This window comes from Megalobrama amblycephala, linkage group LG24 (genome assembly GCF_018812025.1).
Source record: "Megalobrama amblycephala isolate DHTTF-2021 linkage group LG24, ASM1881202v1, whole genome shotgun sequence".
Taxonomy (NCBI): Eukaryota; Metazoa; Chordata; class Actinopteri; order Cypriniformes; family Xenocyprididae; genus Megalobrama; species Megalobrama amblycephala.
In genome coordinates this window covers 31,977,378-32,000,380 of record NC_063067.1, presented here as the reverse complement: position 1 = coordinate 32,000,380, position 23,003 = coordinate 31,977,378, and the positions used below count along the sequence as shown (strand labels likewise).

The 23,003-nt window shown below is 37.3% G+C and overlaps 1 protein-coding gene across 2 annotated transcripts in view; it reads left to right on the top strand.

The window, feature by feature from the left end:
* The window catches only part of pdzrn3a (PDZ domain containing RING finger 3a), a 50,826-nt gene that overhangs the window by 24,954 nt on the left and 2,869 nt on the right, over window positions 1-23,003 (top strand). Inside the window, exons 4-9 of one of the 2 annotated variants that reach the window (XM_048177318.1) lie at window positions 21,254-21,510; window positions 21,654-21,744; window positions 22,017-22,112; window positions 22,271-22,333; window positions 22,418-22,471; window positions 22,920-23,000. In XM_048177318.1, coding sequence (XP_048033275.1) covers window positions 21,254-21,510; window positions 21,654-21,744; window positions 22,017-22,112; window positions 22,271-22,333; window positions 22,418-22,471; window positions 22,920-23,000 — 642 coding nt within the window. Of the gene's footprint in view, window positions 1-21,253; window positions 21,511-21,653; window positions 21,745-22,016; window positions 22,113-22,270; window positions 22,334-22,417; window positions 22,520-22,919; window positions 23,001-23,003 lie in introns of both variants that reach the window. The other variant, XM_048177317.1, reaches the window with a different exon arrangement.

Below are 23,003 nucleotides of genomic sequence, written 5' to 3'. Positions count from 1 at the left end.
AGAACTGTAGGCTTGGCAAGCACACTTTGAAAAATTTGGCACAGAGAAGCTCTTGTGCTCCTCAGATTTGACTGCTTGTGCCTCTCAGAGAGAGTTTGAATAAAAAGCATCATACTGTAGTGTATTGGGCAGCCAGCCATTAATTTGCATTAGTGTGTGTGTGCATGAGTTCAAATGTCACATGCCTTCATTGCTTCTGGTTGGACTACTCAAATAGTTATAAACCAGCTGATCCTGGTTTAGAACAAGAGATGTTCCTCATATGAATGGTAACGCATTCTTTGAGTGCATCCTGAAAGGTGACTGCAATAAATCTGTTTTCTTTGGATAACTAGAGGCATGAAGAGGTATGAATGACCACTGTATAGATCGTCCATTTACAGGTTCAAGAGGACAAAATTTTCTGTGAAATGTGATTCTGGCCTTAAGTTCAAGTCTGCTTTTCTTGGCATCTTTTGTTCTCTTGTGGAAAGGAGGCTGAACTGCTCTTTTGTACAGTTGTTTATTCCCATTGTTCCTTTCTGCCCATTTTAAAACTCAAAAGCATGAATAGCCTCAAAGGAAGCAGGGTTGCCAGGTCTGCGTTACAAAACTAGCCGAGTGGCCAATCAAAAATAGCCCAAAAGTAGCCCAATGACCATATTCTAAATATCAAAACTCAAAATATGCCATTCCCATACCTAAAATACATATTGTACAGTCACTGATATGCAAATTGAAAACCACTATATCGTAGGTAAGCAATAAGGTATGAGAGGCTGTGCTGTATCGTGAATAAGTCACGGCTGAAGGGCGTTGTTAGGGCAGAGTAACCCCTTCAGCCGTGACTTATTCACGATACAGCTCTAGCCTCGAGTACCTTATTGCTTTTATAAAACGGTTACCACACAATACAAATATTAAAGCTAAAACTTAAACTTATTAAACTTTCACTAAAAGCCTTCCTTCCGCCAGAAAAAATAGTCCCTGACCGTGAACAGCAACAGAAGTTACATTATTACACCATTAGATGGCGGCAAAGACTGTCTTTATGAGTGTGTCAGTCAGTAGCGAAGACTTTTATATTGAAAAGACTGAATTGTTGTGAACGTGGAACAAGACGCACCTGACAAATGCTTTGACTAGCTCTGTCAGTCATGGGAAAACCCCTTAACTGTTAAAAGGACAAGATAATACATCATTTAAACAGATTTTTTCAGTCTTCCCGCAGCAATAGTTAAAAAAGTAGCCCAATTCCACCTGAAAACCGTAGACTTGGGAAACCTAAAAGGAAATACCTTCTTTTGAATGCTGTGAATGTGTTATTTTTATAGGAGCACTGAACTGAAAGGCAAAGCAAACCATTACAGTGCTTCACTGCAAGTCATTTCAAGTAATAAAGCCATGTTTTCGTGGCTTAATTAAAACATGCAGCACCTCTTTTCCTTCTTACAGCTTGTAAAGTCATCTTATATAATTAGCCAGAAAACAGACTAGACCTGTTTAACTACAGCATTATCTGAATTCACCGGTGTTGACAAATGATGACTAGAGCGCAATGCACAATCTGGCTGTGCATGTGATGTACGTTCAGTATTACATTAAAGGAGTAAAAATTCATCATTTACTTTCCATTATGTTGTTCCAAACCGATATGACTATTTTTGTCTGTCATCGATTTCCTGATCCGTAAACAGCAGTCTATGAATCTGAAGTTGAACAGCAAGTTGTTTACACAGAGTCTGATGCTCCTTCATTCATGACAGTTACCACTAGAGGCCTTGTAATTTCACATCGTTGTGATTTCAAAATCTTTATGTGGATTCAGGTGTCCTGCATTAGTTCTTAAACCATGTGCCATGTCTAAACAAATCCTTAAAAACACAACTCAGGCTCATTGGAAAAATGTTGCAAAATGATATTTCATTTCTCGACAGTTTCAAAGTGAAATGTCCAGGGAGTGGTGCTAAAAGTGCGTTCAGTTTTATCTGAAAAGATGAAAGTGAATCTGGTTTTATTACATTGGTTGTTGTACGTAATGCGGCAGTTCGGAAAGCGGCGCTAAAAAGTTAATGCTCTATCGTGTTTGAAAATAACGTACCACCTACACTAAACCCTAAACATATATAGTGTTAACAACAGCAAACGTGAGATAAAAACACATTTGCTGAAGCAACCATGCCATTTTATCTGGCTTCTACAAGTCTTTGAGCTTTTTTATCGTAACTCGTGTTTTACGGAGCTCATATGCGAGCTCATATTGAGGTCAAAACATTGTGCAAGAAACTGCATGAAAATGAGCCTTCATTAATCGAAAATCTGCCTCTTTTATCATAATTAAGGTATAAAGGAATACAAGTTATTGGTGTTTTACTGCCTCTAGTGCTCATTTCAGCTGGAAACTGCAGTGATTTGTATGTATATGTACGTATTTGGAGTTTTGCCCATTCATGTGATGCCTGAATATAAAATTTAAAATAATTTGGACCGACTCTTAAAGCGATTGTGTATAATTTATTTTTCTTATTGTCTGCCTTTTTTGACATCCCAAACTGCTGCTTTTCATTTGCTGGAGATAATATTTCCCTATAACAGAAGTAGAATTAGCATTTGAAATGTTGCCGTGATAAACCAGACAGACAAATACAAAGAGCAGAATGGTATAACACCTCAGTTTTTGCGTCTGTTGGGTTAGCTGTCAGTGTTTGAACAGTTGTTGTTGTTTTTTTTATTGTTTCATAAGCTCCATGTTTCATTTCCATAAATATTCATGCTTAATTCCTCAAGGCAACTATGTAGCATACCACATTTAAAAGCAGCTGGAGTCCTGACCCCAAAGGCTTGATGGGATTATTTGTGGTTGTTTTTGTACAAGTTGTCCAAAAATTGCACACAGTGTCGGTGTGGCAAGTGCTTTCATGTCAAGATGTTAAAAACAGGTTTACTGGCTTGTCTTCTGTGGAAATCCTGAGCGAGTGCAGTGCGACTGTGTAATTATGATAATTGTGTTGATGTGACGAGAGAGTATCTTGTGGTGGGGGAGAAAGTGATTGTGGAGAGTGCATCCTTTGCAAGAAAGAAAAGTCACTGTTTGAATCATGATTCATTTGGATAAAAGCAATAAACCATGAGAGCAATGACACAGTTAAGAGTAAAAAGGTAAAACTGGCTACGTAATGTGTTTATATTTACACATACATTTATTGGTTCATGCTTTACTTGGGAATAAAACCCATGACATTGGCGTTGCTTGCGCCATGCGCTACTGTTTGAGTTAATGGTGACTATTGCACAGCCTTGAGTTATATATTGTTTGTGTAAAATGGCCAATAGCAGAAAACAGTGTTCAATAAACAACAATTTTTTTTTTCTTTTTCTGATAACCAAAATAAGCCATACTTGCACAACTTAAATAGTTCATTAGTCAAACTTTAATTGATAATGACTTAGATGCACAGATATACTACTATAAAATTGGGGGACAGTAAGATTTTTTTATTTTAAGAAAGAAATAAATACTTTCATTCATCAAGGACAAATTTAATTGATTGTAAAAATGTATAATGTTACAAAAGAATAACTTTCTAAAATGTTTCTATTCATCAAAAAATCCTGAAGGGGAAAAAAAGGTATCCCTCTTTCCAAAGAAATAAAATAAGAATATTAGCAGTTGTTTTCAACACTGATAATAATAAGAAATGTTCCTTGAGAAAATCTGTCACAAGATTAAAGATGAGGGAAAACGGACTGAAGACGCGGTTATCAAATATAACATAAACGTAACATAAACACAACATGTACACAAACATCAACAGACAACCAAAGACTGAACACAGAGGAACTAAATACACAGAGATAACAAACTAAAATGATGAACAGCTGAAAGTCCATGAAAGTGAAACTAAAGATGAATGAGTCCAGATCAGTGTTCATTTTGGCAGCCATTTTTGATTTAGTCTTAGTCTTTATCTTAAGATGAAAATGCTCCTTAGTCTTTTTCCACATTTTAGGCATTTTTAGTCTAGTTTTAGTCGACGAAAAGTCATCACATTTTTGTCAAGTCTTAGTCATTACTTTTAGTCAAACTACAGTTACCAACATTAATTTTGATAGCTATTTTATATGCAGTCTTTAGACAAAATAGTCATTATAAATTTTCTCTTTAGACCAATTCATTCAAGCTTATGAAAAATTTGAATCAAGGTTGTATTGACATTGCACTCTTAGCAGTAGCACTTGTGCAATTCTACCTCTTTCAGTGGTTCTCAAACTTTCTAGAGTGTCGTAACCTCTGAGGGATTTAACATCTGTCATACCCTCTCTTTTCCACTTAGACTGCAGTTATACATTTCCATTAAGGGACAATATTTTTTCCTTTTAAATACCTTTGTAAAATAAATAATGCCCTAAATAATTTTTTTTTTAAAATTAAATAAATACAATGATGATAAAAACGAAGTGATACTTTTAAATATTACATTAAAACCGCCAGTAGGTGGCGGTAAGTCACTGTTTTTATGAGTGAATCATCGAGTCATTCATTCTTTCAGTATCAAAGCAAGCGGCTGTATTTATGAATGTATCATTGAATCATTGACGATTCGTTCAAAGCCGCAGATTTGTTCACGAAACAGCTTGTGTGCTGCTGTTCTGCTGTGGCTTTCGTTGCAAAATTGAGCAAAAATACTGACAATACTGTTAATCGCTTAATATCACCCTTAGTTTTGATTATAAAATCAATATTCGGGATATTATATATTCTATTCAGGCAATATTCTTGCTGGTATAATATGATCAACATTAAAAACTCACAGAAGTATGTTTTTGTATCGAAGAGAGTTTTAATCTTAACCCTCATGTGGTTTTCGGGTCAATTTGACCCGGAGAAGATTTTCTTTTTCCCGAAAATACTAGTTAATGTTATCGCTTTGGACTGAAACTTAGTGACTTTGTTCCCAAAGGGTATAACTAAATCTCAATTTTTTTTTGGAAATTTACAAACCATATTTTCACCCAATCTTGGATTCAATCTTTTTGTCAACTTGTTCTCTTTCAATTAGGACTGGTTTTATATTTCTGTTTGATCAGAAATATAAAACCAATATTAATCGAAAATATTGTTTATATTTTCGATTAATCAGATGCAAACAGAAATATAAAACCAGTCCTAATTGAAAGAGAACAAGTTGACAAAAAGATTGAATCCAAGATTGGGTGAAAATATGGTATAATGAGTGATTTATAAGCTATTTTTTATAGGCCGGTCATTTTTGACCGGGAACACCACAAGTGTGACTATGTGCCATATTTTTTACAAAACAAAAGTTTCAAAACAAAATTCCTGGTGAAACATTAGAGTAGACTAGTGTGATCAACAATACCAATTTTCTTCAGATTTTATTTAATATTTCCAAAATTATTCAAAAATTAAAAAAAAAATTACTCAATAAATGAAATGCCTACTCTCAAATAAATGAGGCCTATGATTATTCAGATGCAAATCAAAATATAAAACCAGTCCTAATTGAAAGAGAACATGTTGACAAAAAGATTGAATCCAAGATTAGGTGAAAATATGGTATAATGAGTGATTTATAAGCTTTTTTTTATGGGCCGGTCATTTTTGACCGGGAACACCACAAGTGTTATAGGGTTTTGAACACCACATGAGGGTTAAAGGGTCATGAAACCCCAAAACACTTTTTTTGAGATGTAAACAGATATGTATAGGCTGCACATCATTGAAAACACTAAAGGTACTCATTAATGCTATTCATAAGTGAAAAATAGTTATTTTTGCATCTTTCAGAGCGATTTCTGTCTTCCGGTTTGAAAAGCTGAGTCGGAGCAACGTCACAAAATCTGACGTCATCGTGTACTTTCGAACACGCTGACGTAGACCGTTTCGAGCGATTCTCGACATATATTCATGACATAAAGCTCATTTAATCCAATCACTGCGCTGTAGTATGCATAAGATTATAATTGCGGTATTATGCATGAGGAAGTATCACTTCTCTCGCCTCGATCTCTTGTCGTTCAGAGACATATCGTTGGTGTTCGTTTCCTCAGTGCTACAACACAATGAGTTTTCCTGCGACGCGACCAGAGCAGAGGTTTGGGTGCATGTGGATTGTTTTGCTGTAATCTACCAGCACAAATGGAAAATATGTTCACATGAGATCGCATTACAGCAGAGAATTCAAATGTCACAAAAGTGCGGCTCATTCACCTCTGCCTGCTCTAGCTGCGTTCAAACACACGAGCCGTGTGTATGTTTCCCTCAGCACAGCAGCACATGAGTGTTGTTTGTATTTTGATCGCGATGCGGTCAGAACTGGAGTTTGAATACTAAAACATGAAAAATACAATTGTTATTATGATATACAGGCGGAGCACGCATATGCTCGGTTTCAGTGCGGAGCTCCGCGATGAGTTTAATAACACTAGCCACGTGGATCCTAGATCATATACAGAATAAAGTATCCGTGTTAAAAGTTTTTATTTCACACATTCTCCTGCACCAAACATTAACCAGCACGGTGTAGTTTTGCACACATATTTCATCAAGTCTTCTTCAAATGAATTATATGTGCAAACTGGACACTGATACAGTGGTGTAGCCTATCTGAACGCGACGACACGATTATTCTAATAGACTGATTTTGAGTGCAGTGCTCGTAAACGTAATCAAAGTAGCCTATTATTAGCCCTATTAAATATTCTTTCGCATTTCTCCCTTGTGCATGGGAGTTTGTTGCCATTCTCTTCGTGCTCATATATTAATATTCATTATTCTGTATAATGAGTGTGTTCTATGTCTGTGCTTCATTGGTTGTTCTCTCCCCTCTTGCCCCCCTCTACACTCCCACTTTTCCAGAGCTTTACACGCCCATTTTAACAGCATTTTCCAGCTCAGAGATGTGAACGACCAGGGTAAAACAGGGGGGTTTCATGACCCTTTAAATCTACATGCAGTCTATATTTGTTCTTCATGCTAGTAAGTACTAAATCCCCACTTTCACAAAGGTAACGTTATATTGTCGAGAACCGCACTAATGTAGCGCGATGCTGGCTTGAGTGGGTGCAGTCAGTTTCGACCGCAAAAGATGAGGTAATTTAATTGAATGTCGTGTATATACAACATTTTACCTGCTAGAAATACATGTTCAGTTTTCATGTTATTTTAAGGTGGAGTAGAATAAAATGAACGTCAGTTTGAGAGCCACTGCTGGATATCAGTCTGCACTTTGGTCCCAGATTTAGTCAGTAAGCGAGCAGCACAATATAGATACTTTAATTTAAGTAGAAAATCTCAAATGAAGAGCGCTGAACTCCAGCTTACTTGTCTGTGTTTTCAGATCATCCGCGCTGCTTCCTCAGTGTAGAGAGGGCTCGTGGTTGCCAGATAGCAAAGATTAAAGGTGCCATCGAACGTTTTTTTACAAGTCTAAGGTGTCCCCTGAATGTGTCTGTGAAGTTTCAGCTAAAAAAAAAAAACCCATAGATTTTTTTTAATTCATTTTTTTAACTGCATAATTAGAAATGCGCCGATTCAGGCTGCGGCCCCTTTAATTGCTCGCGCTCTCTCCGCCCCCTCCCGAGCTCTCGACTCTATCACTGCATAAACACAGTTTACACAGCTAATATAACCTTCAAAATGGATCTTTACAAAGTGTTCGTCACGCATGCTGCATGCATGCACCGGATCATGTGAGTATAGTATTTATTTGGATGTTTACATTTGATTCTGAATGAGTTTGATAGTGCTCCGTGGCTAAAGCTAACATTACACACTGTTGGAGAGATTTATAAAGAATGAAGTTGTGTTTATGAATTATACAGACTGCAAGTGTTTAAAAATGAAAATAGCGACGGCTCTTGTCTCCGTGAATACAGTAATAAACGATGGTAACTTTAACCACATTTAACAGTACATTAGCAACATGCTAACGAAACATTTAGAAAGACAATTCACAAATATCACTAAAAACATCATGATATCATGAATCATGTCAATTATTATTGCTCCATCTGCCATTTTTCGCTATTGTTCTTGCTTGCTTACCTAGTCTGATGATTCAGCTGTGCACAGATCCAGACGTTAATACTGGCTGCCCTTGTCTAATGCCTTGAACATGGGCTGGCATATGCAAATATTGGGGTCGTACATATTAATGATCCAGACTGTTACGTAACAGTCGGTGTTATGTTGAGATTCGCCTGTTCTTCGGAGGTCTTTTAAACAAATGAGATTTATATAAGAAGGAGGAAACAATGGAGTTTGAGACTCACTGTATGTCATTTCCATGTACTGAACTCTTGTTATTCAACTATGCCAAGGTAAATTCAATTTTTGATTCTAGGGCACCTTTAACTTTACTGTTGTACTAGAGCGCTGACATTGTACGTTTGACTGAATTGTTTGCTTTTCTTTATTTCTTATTGTATAGCGTCTTATACTTTATACTTATACTTTTATAATAGCTATTATTGATAATTAAAACTGACTTTTAACAAAAAGAGACAGGGTTGTTTTGTCTTATTTCATTTAATTATTGGCTACATGTAGGCTATATATACAGTGAAGATAATCAGAGTACATATGCACATATTGCCTGAACTACACATTAATAAGTTTCATATTTTTTGAATGAAAACGAAAAGAGGCAGGATTGTGTTTTATATTTCATTTTGTGCTTATATAGCCTACATGAAGTGAAGATAATCAATGTACAACGCACCTGAACCACATTTGTGTGGCACCTCCTGTGTTGTCATTCCCCTTGTAGCACGCGCAATTGATGATTTTCTGTCAACCAATCAATGTTCTGCAGTGAGTGGTACTATTGTGCTAGGTACCTTAATGGAAGGGTCCCAAAAAAGTGGTACGGTACTGTTCGGAATTAGGGTACCATTTACAACTTCTGACAATGGAAACGGCAAAAATGACGTACTGTACTGAACTGTACTGAACTGTACCACTCAGTGGAAATGAAAAATTAGAATAGAATAGAATAGAATAGAATAGAATAGAATAGGCTTTGGTACACTTTCATATAAACATCCAGATGGATTAGAATAGGACAAAGCAGAGCAGAACAGAACAGTTTATCTGACAGTCAGTGTGTGAGTCATGGTTTTCTTAAGATGTCCAAAAGAGACAGAGCTTCTCTCAGCACAGTCACGAAAGGTGACTCAGTCCTGACACTTTGTTCTTCCACAAACTGAATCATCTCTCCTCAGTTTACAGGCAGAAATAGAAGATATGTGACCACACTAAACTACAGCACAGACACAGCTGTCCAAAGACATTATGAATCTCTACAAAGCACAGAACAGAAAAAGCTCTCTATTTCTGTAACTAATCGCTTCAATTATGAGCCAGTGCTGTGAATTTCATGACAAATGTTTTATATTGATTCCACACTGGAGGTTCCTGCAACTAAATTATAAGTGGAATGTTTCATTTCTGCACCACTCGCATTAGCAAACGTAATTGCAAAAATAATGACTAATGCCATTGGTTAAAGGAAAGTGCACGTTAAATGCCACACTTCTGCTTTAAGTTGGCTGTATGCACTGCGGAAGGCACTGCAGCTCAATGATACACAACCTAGAGCAGAGATTTTCATTAGCCTGATGGAGCACTGAGCCATATGAGGGGATTATATATAGACCCTGAGGATCAGCTTAATGATATCTGGAAATCAGTACACATAAGTGTAAAGGGACTTTCAACCCTTTATCACTGCTTTTACCATGTGCTTTCTCAGTGTTTACATACACATCTAACATACTGTATGCAGTCACTGATCTGGAAGGGACTGGATGTTGTGTTCTCTCTCCCCGGAGAACACCATGTGTGTTTGCATGGCCTACCAAGATTACACAGCATTTGCCATGCTATTAGTTTTCTTCCCTTTCACTAAGTGTAACTTGGTATTTTCATAAGTAAATATGGATTTTCAATTTTTTTTGTTGTAGCATAATGAGATGAGACTGGAAATTATGAGGGGGGCAGAATCTGTAAACATCCCATGTTAGATCACCCACATGAGCACCAGAGCTCAGTGTGAATCTCCAACCGCTGCTGAATCTTCACTGTAACTCCAGTTGTAAAAATGTGAGTTTGCAATTTGAACGTGATTTTTTTTTTTTTTTTTTTAAATGTCACAAATATACGTCTATCTGCTGATTTGTCCTTGCAGGCTGCACTCAAAAACAAGCGTGAACCACCAGTGACGTCTGATGCAAATGAGTCAGATCTTTTAATAAATAATTCAAGTTGCTTATTAGCTTGCATATTGGCTGCTTATTAGTTCTTATAAAGCACATATTAATGCCTTATTCTGCATGACCATATAGAGGGTTTGCGTAGACATCACTTTCCCGCTGGAACATGCTCCCTCAGCCAGACTGAGTGGCAAAAGATCCTGCTGCATGATTGAACAGGGGAAACCGCGAAAACACGAGTAAAACACGAGTAAAACAAATGATTAAGGGGTATATTATTATTATTAAGGGGTATATTTACTTATTTACACTGTTAAAGAGTCTCATGCTAAACATGGCCAAAGTTTCAAAACACGAGTTGGACGTATAACAGAGTATTTCTGTGCCAAATACACTCCTTCAGAGTTCGTACATGTTTCGTAAAGTTTTTTTCAAGTATGGCCCTGTATTACGTAATAAAGGGTGGAACTCCTTATATGGGCACTTCTCCCGGAAAAGTGCGCGCACACATCAACCAGAGCGAGAGAGCAAGAGCACGTCCATCAACACACTTCGTTCGGGTTACGGAAGTAGTCGACAGGACTTGCTCGAGAAAGATTTGTCACTTTTTTTTTAGACCACGAAATCAACAATGTCACCAAAGTAGAGCTGAGAGATTTGTGCTCACGCATTACATTGATGCGCTCTCGACATTTGTCATTAATATAAGCATAGAAACCGCCTTAAATTAACTATCAAAATAAGGATAAAGTCGTGTCTGAAAGTTGCAATCACTTTTCAGTTGGTTAAAATGAATGGAGAATATCTGGCAGATGGTGACGTTACATGTATAACCTCTATTTTACATCCCTAAATCCTACCCCATACCTAAACTTAAACGCTACATATCTTACTATTAATAAGCAGTAAATTAAGAGTTTATTGAGGCGAAAGTCATAGTTAATAGTGAATATGTGTTCCCCATACCACACTCAAAAAAATAAATTGTTGAATGAACATGATTTAATCGTAGCACCCATTATGCATCTAATCAAATCAAGTAAACTTGGATTGCTTTGAATATTTTATTTGAACACAATATACATTTGTAGTTTAAACATTATCTTAATATGTCAGTGTAACTTATTTGCAACTAGTTGAATCAAAATGTTTGTATTGTGTTTCTGTGGTAATGCATATTAATTCAACAAAACTCTCCACAATGGTAAAACTTCTCCACAACTTCCGGCACAACATAACACAAACTTTTAAATACCAACATAATAGAACAGTAACAATTAAAAAGACACTCAATTTTCTAATTTTGCTAAAATTACTTAAAATAATATTTCAACATTTACTCTCTCAGTTCAGCCCCTTTACAAAGCATGATGGGAAGTAAAAGTCCTGTTTGATTAACTCCTGGTTGGCTGGTTGGGTTTACTTGATTGAAACATGTTATTCCAATATGAAAACATCAAGTTAAGTCAAAGAGTAATCGTTTCAAGTCAATTTAACATGAATCAATCACATTTAAACCAGAAACCTGACACAATGGTGTTGAATCAAAATAAGTTGTTTAAAGCTGCAGTCCGCAACTTTTTTTGTGTTAAAAATTTACAAAAATTATATAATGAGAATATACAACATGAATCCATTTTCCAAACCGTGTTTTTGTCTTATCCTGAATCATTATGGTACACTTATAATAAGTGATTATATTCGGACTATTTCAGACCAGACTGGTAGGACTCGCCACAGAGTATCACAGTAACTGCGTGACTCGCCATAGACATACACGGAGAAAAGTAGCTCCGGCTAGAATGTTCCTCCGCAAGACGCGTACAGTTCTGTTTATTAACCGCTAGAGGACCAAAAATCGCGGACAGCAACTTTAAATAAAGTGAACAGTATCAAAAATCGTTTTTTTGAGTGCAGTGTTACCATGAATTTTTACTGAACTCACTGAACTCACTGATTCAGTCAGAGCGGTTACTAAATCAATCTGAGAAAACAATTGTGAAGAAAACTTCATATTTAATGAAAAATATATTTAAATATTATTATTTCAAAATACACAACTGTTCAACAGTTTAAGGCTTGATAAGCATTTATTTGGTGAAAATGTGTAATATTGTTAAATATTATTACTATCTAAAATAACAGTTTTCTATTGCAGAGGTCTTCAACCCTGCTCCTGGGGACCCACTGTCCTGGAAAGTTTATTTCCAATCTGCTTCAGCACACCTGCATGTGTAGTTTCAAGCCATCCTGAAGAGCTTGATTAGCTGCGTCAGGTGTGTTTGATTAGGGTTGGAGCTAAACTCTCCAGGATAGTGAGTCCCCAGGAGCAGGGTTGAAGACCTCTGTTCTATTGTAATGTTTTCAAATGTAATTTATTCCTGTGATCAAAGCTGAATTTTCAGCATCATTACACAGTCTTCAGTGTCACATGATTCTTCAGAAATCATTCTAATATGATGATTTGATGCTCAAGAAACATTTATTATCAATGTTGAAAACAGTTGTGCTGCTTTATTTTGTATTCTTCGATGAATACAAGGTTCAGAAGAACAGCATTTAATTTCATTAATTTGAAATCTTTAAAAAAAAAAAAAAAAAATTTTCTATCTTGATTTCAATAGACACTCTTTTTTTTTTTAGAGTTCTGAAATAACAGTTGGTTTGAACTCGCTTCGAATCGGTTTGAATTTGCTTAATAATTTAATAAACCATTTTCGTCCTGTTCATTTCTGCAGTAATGTGGTCCGAATCAATGAACACAGTAACCTTTACCCTGTCTGTGACATGTCACATTACATCATCACAGGCTGGAGCCCACAGGCTGAGCATTTGTGTACTTTTGGAGGAATAACAAAAAGCAACACCCTCCGGTTGTGCTTGTACCGCTGTTGAGAACGCTGACATAACAGGAGCTGCTCATTTTATTGCAAGAATTTTCCTATCGACATGCTTGTGCCAGTAATTGAAGAAGTGAGCTTTTTAATTAGTCTGCAACAAAACATTTTCACGACTTGTTTCCGCACATTACGAAACAGACTCTTTTGCGCCACACCTGAGGAACGTGGTTATTATCATCTTTGGTAATGTGGTGGATTGTTGATTACGGGGTTGAATTATTTTTTATGATGATAAAAACAACATAGTTGAGGATATAGACAACACGTTCCTTTAATGAGAGAGAGAAAGAGAGAGAGAGAGATGGTTGCACTGAATGGGAGGAGGGAACAAGCTCTCACATGCGTGCAGCAAAACAGATTCACGCTGCTGTTGTTGTGTCTGTAAGCTTTAGTCTCTGTAGATCACGTTTAGGAGCTGCTGTACTATTTGCTGATGTGTTTCCACCATGGGGTGCAGTCTCTGTACTATACAGCGGCCAGATGAGCACTACAAACTACTACGAGGAACATGTCAGGTAATATTGTGTTGCAGTTGACTTGTCACAGTGTCATTTTGGTTTGTTTATTCTTCATTAACATATAAGCTGGATGACTGATTCAATTTAAATTGATTAAGAAATGTCATTCATTTTTATTGCATTAATTATAATCTGATTGAATGAACAAGTTTCAAATGCCTTTGAGATTATGCAGTTTGCCTCTGGAGGTTGTTTTGCATGCTAAAAAGGTTGCAAGAGGTTATTTTGCTGAAGGAAGGAATTTGTTTTGGAGACTATGTACATTTGACAGGGTCATGAGAGGGTCACACTCTACTGAAGAAGAGCGAGACATGTTTGAGGTCCTGTCAAAATACTTAAAGACTGTGTGTTTATGTGTTTGTTTATGTGGTTTGCTTTATTATAGATCAGTAGCATTCCCGCAATCCCTGTGTAATTAGCTTCCACTGTAGCTTAACCTCCAGTTGACCTCCTATATGGCTGAAAGTGTGAACTATACTAATCTTTAGCAAAAGTTGTGACAGAGAGCAAGGGCAAAAATGCAGTAGCTCTTCACTTAAAGCCTTTATGTATAATGCATTATGAAGGTATTCATAATGTTTGTTATAATGCATTATATATTTTCATAAATCATTATAACAAATGTTAAAATATATTGTAATATTTGCAGATTCCTTGTTTCATCTGAAATTGGTTGTTTGTCATGTGTTTGAATGCATTATACTTTCTAAAGGTATTATAATGTTATTATAACTGTGGATACAATTATTAATTATGAGACTATACAATGCATTATAAGGTGTATTACAAGGCATAATTAATGCATTAAAAATACTTTTGTAATGCATTATATAAAGGCTTTAAAGGGGACCTATTATGCCCCTTTCACAAGATGTAATATAAGTCTCTGGTGTCCCCAGAGTGTCCCCACAGATCATTTATTATCGCTTGTCAAATTTGCCTCTATTTGGGTGTGAGCAAAAACACGCCGTTTTTGTGTGTGTCCCTTTAAATGCAAATGAGGCATCCAGAAGAGGGCGGAGCTTTAACAGCTCAACAACAACAAAGCTGGAGAATCTCACGCAGCCAAAATGAGGATTGTCAGTAACGGTGTTCAGCCTTACATTGTTCAAACCGGAGTCGACACTGATGGAGAGACTCAGGAAGAAGTTACAACTTTTAGAATGAAACTGGACGTTTCTGAATGGTTAGTGGATAAATTGATGTAGTTGCTGTGGAGTTGATTCAACTCATCCACTAGCATGTGCCGTCATGTTCATCTTTTGTGTTGAATTGACCCTCGTTTGTGAAGCAGTCCGGCGTAAAATGACGGCATGACAACAACACTCTACTACAACAACTCTTCCTCTTCTCTAAAGCAGCCCAACATGGCCCCGCCCCCTTTGTTGTGTGTTCTCGGGGGCGGGGTTTATGCAAATTTTAGGGTTAGTGATGTCACTAACCTGGGATGTTGAGCTCATTGTTGTCCCTACCAGCCGTTTGTTGTAGTTATGATCAAACAGCAACATTACACACTAACTAAAGTTAAAAAAGTGAAATCATAATCAAGGACCCCTTTAAGTAAAGTGTTACCCAAAATGATAAATGCAAGTAATTATTATTGTTATTATATATATATATATATATATATATATATATATATATATATATATGTGTGCGCTAGGGCTGCAGTTCATTGAAATTCATAACAAAAATATACCTTTTATGCTTCTATTTTTCTGTGCACACAATGTATTGCATACATTTGCATTTTTAGTTTATAACCCCTCAATTTAAACATTGTGAATTGGACAAGATACAGAATGTAATGCTTTTCAATAAAATGTTGGAAATAAAGTTTGAGTTTGATTAATTCATTAATAATAATAATAAAGAAGATTAGCAGGTTAATCAGTTATCAAATTGCAACTCGACATACAGAATGTGCTTTACTGCAACTTTAGAAGTCACTTTGGTCAGGCAAAGGGTGTCTCGTTGAATTAAACTCAAGTATATTCAGTGAATTTTCTGCACTGTGTGCCAAAAGGCATAAGAGAAACAGTGTGAGTGAGTGAATTTAAAGTAGTTTGTCAGCTCACACATGAATGGGCACACTGACAAAGTTCCCATGTGTGTTATTGCCACTGCAAGATTCCAGAACAGACAGCAGATTGAGCTGAAGTCCCTGAGGACATTGGCTGTGAGATTTGAGTCTTACAGCGCTTTGATAAATGAAGTTCTCTCCCATTAGCTATCTGGCACATAGCCATTTCCTTGTGTGATTCAAAAGCTTTTACACACCCTGTTGGACCTCAATCAATGAATGAAATCTCACTAACTGTGTGATAATGTTAAAACCGAGCTTCCGGACATAAATATCTCGGTGTATTGCCCTTGCACAGTCAGGTCTGACTTTGCAGTGTTTAGCCAAATGAACTGCTTTAGGTCAAGAAGTCAGTGTTTCATTTGACATTTGTCCTGAGTCTTTCGTTCTTGGTCACCAAATCATTAACTTGTGTCTTGCAGGTTGTTTGCAACTCTAACAACCTTACAGGGCCTTATAGTGTCTATATGTTTTCCTCGTTCCAGTCAGCTAGTTCAGTAATTTAAAAATAAATATTTATATGCTTACACTGTAAAAAAGAAAAGTTAAGTGTCCATGCTGCCTTAAAATGTAAAGTTTAGTCAACTCAAATATCCAAGTTGTCACTTAGTACAACTAAACTTTAAATTTTAAGGCAGCACAAATACTTTGTTGAAACATTTTTTTCTTTTTTTACAATGATTAAATGAAATAATGGAGTTGAATGGACAGTATTAGACCTGCTTTATCTTTCTGTACCATATACCTGCTTGTATGTAAGTATATAAGTATACTTCAAGTTCAAGTTTATTTTATACTTAGTAAGTATACTCATATCAATGTACAAACCCGATTCCAAAAAAGTTGGGACACTGTACAAATAATTTACAAATCTCATAAACTTATATTTTATTCACAATAGAATATAGATAACATATCAAATGTTGAAAGTGAGACATTTTGAAATGTCATGCCAAATATTGGCTCATTTTGGATTTCATGAGAGCTACACATTCCAAAAAAGTTGGGACAGGTAGCAATAAGAGGCCGGAAAAGTTAAATGTACATATAAGGAACAGCTGGAGGACCAATTTGCAACTTATTAGGTCAATTGGAAACATGATTGGGTATAAAAAGAGCCTCTCAGAGTGGCAGTGTCTCTCAGAAGTCAAGATGGGCAGAGGATCACCAATTCCCCCAATGCTGCGGTGAAAAATAGTGGAGCAATATCAGAAAGGAGTTTCTCAGAGAAAAATTGCAAAGAGTTTGAAGTTATCATCATCTACAGTGCATAATATCATCCAAAGATTCAGAGAATCTGGAACAATCTCTGTGCGTAAGGGTCAAGTCCGGAAAACCATACTGGATGACCGTGATCTTCGGGCCCTTAGACGGCACTGCATCACATACAGGAATGCTACTGTAATGGAAATCACAACATGGGCTCAGGAATACTTCCAGAAAACATTGTCGGTGAACACAATCCACCGTGCCATTCGCCGTTGCCGGCTAAAACTCTATAGGTCTAAAAAGAAGCCATATCTAAACATGATCCAGAAGCGCAGGCGTTTTCTCTGGGCCAAGGCTCATTTAAAATGGACTGTGGCAAAGTGGAAAACTGTTCTGTGGTCAGACGAATCAAAAGTTCTTTTTGGAAAACTGGGACTCCATGTCATCCGGACTAAAGAGGACAAGGACAACCCAAGTTGTTATCAGCGCTCAGTTCAGAAGCCTGCATCTCTGATGGTATGGGGTTGCATGAGTGCGTGTGGCATGGGCAGCTTACACATCTGGAAAGGCACCATCAATGCTGAAAGGTATATCCAAGTTCTAGAACAACATATGCTCCCATCCAGACGTCGTCTCTTTCAGGGAAGACCTTGTATTTTCCAACATGACAATGCCAGACCACATACTGCATCAATTACAACATCATGGCTGCATAGAAGAAGGATCCGGGTACTGAAATGGCCAGCCTGCAGTCCAGATCTTTCACCCATAGAAAACATTTGGCGCATCATAAAGAGGAAGGTGTGACAAAGAAGACCTAAGACAACTAGAAGCCTGTATTAGACAAGAATGGGACAACATTCCTATTCCTAAACTTGAGCAACTTGTCTCCTCAGTCCCCAGATGTTTGCAGACTGTTATAAAAAGAAGAGAGGATGCCACACAGTGATAAACATGGCCTTGTCCCAACTTTTTTGAGATGTGTTGATGCCATGAAATTTAAAATCAACTTATTTTTCCCTTAAAATGATACATTTTCTCAGTTTAAACATTTGATATGTCATCTATGTTGTATTCTGAATAAAATATTGAAATTTGAAACTTCCACATCATTGCATTCTGTTTTTATTCACAATTTGTACAGTGTCCCAACTTTATAGAAGTATACTTGTAAGTGTATTATTTCAGTACTTCTTGGGATTACTACTTGGGACAATTAGTGGGACTAATTGGCCCACTTTTTAGTGTTTAAATGTACACCTTTAAGTATACTTTAAGTGTAACATTAGTAAACTGAGTACACATCAAGTATGTTTTTGTTTGTACTGCAAGTATACTACAAGTGATCGTATACTGAAAGTTTATTAGTTAAATACAGCACATTTAGTTTATGAAAGTTTAGTGGTTTTACACTGCATGCATACTTGTAAGTTTTCTTTAATTAAACTTAACATTATATTATACGCTTCGGCCAACCCAAGTTCGAGTCCCGGCTCGTGGTCCTTTCCGGATCCCGTCCCCCTCTCTCTCCCACTTTGCTTCACTGTCCTATCATAATAAAGGCAAAAACGCCAAAAATAAATCTTTAAAAAAAAATAGTCTACTCAAAAGTAAACACAACTAAAGGCGGTCGTACATGGCGCGAATTCTGACGGTCGGAAGATCATATGTCCACACACACACACTCGTCACGAGTGAGTTTATCTGAAAATCGTACGGACGCTTTGATATACGACACAATTTTACAACCTGCTGATTTCTGAAGCAATCACACGAAGTTCCACATGTGTGTGTGTGAGAGAGAGACAGAGAGAATTAAAAAGCCTAGTTACACACTATAACTAGCAATAGCTGTAGCTATAGGTAACATCTCATCTGATAACTGTAGCTCTTGGGTCGATCCGCTGTAAAATATCATCTTGGACGACCCTATCATGGTACACACTGCTTGACACATCATACAGCGTTTGCTGTTCCTGCCAGAGTTCAGTGAGTTTATCCTCCTTTTCAATGGTCCAAATTCACCATGGCGCTGTCATCTTTCTTCTTCTGTTGTTTTCCTTAGCTCCTGATTGGTCAACATCAGATAGACAGAAAATCGGCTCATTCAACCGCACACGTCATGAATTCAAACTGATAGCTCCCGAACATTTTCGACATGTTTAAAAATGATCGGGAGGTCGGGAAGTGCTCGTAAGGTACTCTACTCGGCTCGTAATTCATCGCACTTGAAACGAGCCGTGACAATATGAGCATCAACGATTTCCACACGATTGAAAGAAATCGCCTGTGAGCTCGTACGACAGCAAAAATCGCACCGTGTACACTCGCCTTAAAAGCCAAGTATACTTAGGCCCTGTCCCAAATGGCACCCTAAACCCTCACGGTCTTCCTCTGAGTCCGCACTTTCACGACGTAATGCCGCTTTGACTGCTGGGTAAAGTCTTCTGCTTAGCTCACAGTCTTTCAGGCTTCGCAGAAGTGTGCATCGAGGGCCCATAGCACCCGCAAAGGGGGCGCTCACGAGCAGCCTTCTTTAAGCTTAAATGACGAATGGAACACCCTACGGTCTTGTGGACTTAACGGACATGTGCACGCAGCGACCATTGTAAGTCCACAAGACCGAAAGTGCACATGAAGTGTGCCATTTGGGACAGGGCCTTAGAATACTTAATTATACTTAAAGGTGCCCTAGATTCAAAAATTTAATTTATCTTGGCATAGTTGAATAACAAGAGTTCAGTACATGGAAAAGACATACAGTGAGTCTCAAACTCCATTGTTTCCTCCTTCTTATATAAATCTAATTTGTTTAAACGACCTCCGAAGAACAGGCGAATCTCAACATAACACCGACTGTTACGTAACAGTCGGGGTGTACGCCCCCAATATTTGCATAATGCCAGCCCATGTTTAAGGGATTACACAAGCCAGTAACGTATGGATCTGCACAGACGAAGCATCAGACTAGGTAAGCAAGCAAGAACAACAGCGAAAAATGGCAGATGGAGCAATAATAACTGACATAATCCATGATATCATGATATTTTTAGTGATATTTGTAAATTGTCTTTCTAAATGTTTCGTTAGCACGTTGCTAATGTACTGTTAAAGTTACCATCGGTTATTACTGTATTCACAGAGACAAGAGCCGTCGCTATTTTCATTTTTAAACACTTGCAGTCTGTATAATGCATAAACACAACTTCATTCTTTATAAATCTCTCCAACAATGTAGCATTAGCCGTTAGCCACAGAGCATATAGCCTCAAATTCACTCAGAATAAAACATTAACATCCAAATAAATACTTTACTCACATAATTCGAAGCATGCATACAGCATGCATGACGAACATCTTGTAAAGATCCATTTGAGGGTTATATTAGCTGTGTGAACTTTGTAAATGCGCTGTAATATAGTCGAGAGCTCGTTTGGCAGGGAGCGTGAGCATTTAAAGGGGTGGCGTCGAGTGTAAATCAGTGCATTGTTAATGATGCCCCAAAATAGGCAGTTAAAAAAATTAATTTAAAAAAAATCTATGGGGTATTTTGAGCTGAAACTTCACAGACACATTCAGGAGACACCTTAGATTTATATTACATCTTGTGAAAAAGCATTCTTGGGCACCTTTAAATGTAATTTTAAGTACATACAAATTAGACAAAGAAAGAAAAAAATTGTGCATATATCAGACCTCATGTTTGAACTGTCCCACTTGCTTTACATTACTTGGAATGTTGAATCCTCCCTCAGACAAGTTTTTGGATTTTGTCCTCACATCTGGTTTTAAGGTTAATGTACAGCCACACATGGCACTCAAGTTCAGTATATATTCTAAAGTTGGGATGACAATGCATACAAATGCGGTGCATAAAATTAATTGTTAAGTGATATTTTAAGTGTATTCTCTAAAATATAACGAAATGCTCAGTATGCATTTCATAGAAATATAGAATGGTTTTGCTCCTTACGTTATGTACATGTCAGTTTGTAGAAGATTAATATGAAGTGAACCTTGCAAAAGCAGAGCTCATGCAGAATGCAAAGTCTGCTTTTGTACCGTAGCTCAACTGGTGGAGCGTGGCACAGACAATGCCAAGGTCATAGGTTTGAATCCCAGGGAAAACTCATATTGATATGCTTTGGATTCAGCTTATTTAACATATATAGACACAAACTGACCCTCAAAAGAAGTTTCAGTATCACTAATAGGGTTCCAATAAATACTAAAAGCTAATGTGGACTTTTTACATGATAAAATACACCATTCTGAAAAATATGTTCCACGTCTCATCTTTTTTCATTTAAACTTCTTTTTGTGTGTAGGTAAATGGAAGGAGCCTTTCCATAGCTACCCATGACCAAGCAGTAGAGGCCTTCCAAACTGCAAAAGACCCCATTGAGGTTGAGGTACTGCGCAGGGCGTCGCACAAGACTCATGAACCAGCCCGAGGAGTGAACAACAGTACTCAGACCAACATTACACTGAAATATTTGAAACATATAGAGACTATGGCCAAGTTACCGTCACCTCCGGGACCACTGTGTATGGCTATGCTGGATAGTTTCCATTCATCCTCTCAGTAAGTGCTAGTCAGTGTTCAGTGTCAAGCATTTCTTTGACCAGCTTTATCACAACAGTGAAACTTGAGAGCAATTTTCATATTAAAATCAGATTTGCCGTGAATGATGCTTCAGTTAATGTTAATTTCTCATTATACTGAAGATGTCAAATGGCAAGATGTGACTCCCCTTACCCCACAGACTTTGATGATGGCGTACAGAAAGACATTGAGAGTAGAGGACTGGAATATGAGGTACTGCGTTGGCCTAGACTGTATTCACTCACTGTACTGAGTGAAGCATGTTTAAATTATGTTTAATTTCTGTATCTCCTGAGGTCATTTTAAGTTCGATTTCACATAATCTCTAATATTTTCCCAAGACCTCTATAATTGCATATGGATTTACTACGCAAATGAATCATTATCTACAGTAAACTCTCAGACTTGCTTTGGCTTATGTTTAATGTTAACAATAACTAACTTGATTTTGATGACAAAGATTTAGCATTTATCTGTTTTAATAGGAAGTGGATCTCCAGAAGAAAACTACTCAGGATAAGCTTGGCCTGATGTTATGTTACAAGACTGACGATGAGACGACTGCCATTTATATTAGTGAGGTAGGGTTCTTAAATAGGAACCTCTGATCAGGCAAGTTTTGCATCAATGTCAAATTGCACCACTGATTTAGTATACAGTATATATTTACCAGACTTACTCAGTGAAGCTTTATGTATTCCAATGTTAAGGCTAAATACACTGTTCTTACCGTGCTTAGATTGATCCAGAAGGAATTGCAGCAAAGGATGGCAGAGTCCAGGAAGGAGACCAGATTATCCAGGTAGAATTGATTCCAGAATTTTGTTTGTTTGTTAGAATATTTTGACTAAAACATAAAATGTATTTTACTTTTCACATGTTGAAGATCAATGGAGTGGACATCCAGAGCCATGAGGAGGCAGTGACGCTTCTGACCAAGGTGGAGAGTAAGAATGTGACCCTCCTAGTGGCTCGACCAGAAAGTCAGGTCTGCTAACTGTTCTGTGAACTTGCAGATGATGATTTTGGGATATTTAATTTGATTTATGTCAGGGGTTTCTAACCCTGCACCTGTAGGACCACCTTTCTGCAAAGTTTAGCTCCAACCCAATTTAAACACACCTGAACCAACTGGACCAAAACTCTAGAGCAGCGGTGTCCATTCTTGCTCCTGGAGGGCCACTGTCCTGCAAAGTTAGGCTCCAACCCTAATTAAACACATTGGAACCAGCTAATCAAGGTTTTACTGGGCATACCAGGAACTTCCAGTCAGGTGTTTTGAAGCAAGTTGGAGCTAAACTCTGCTGGACAGTGGCTCTCCAGGAGCAGGTTTGGAGATCCTCGATTGAAGTAAAAGAATGACATTGCATTTTCGGTTTGGGTTACAGGATATTGGCTGGTTGGAGGAGGATAGAAACAACTTGGCAGATGATTTGCACATGGGCATGCTGGAGCAACAGCATAACAAGGTC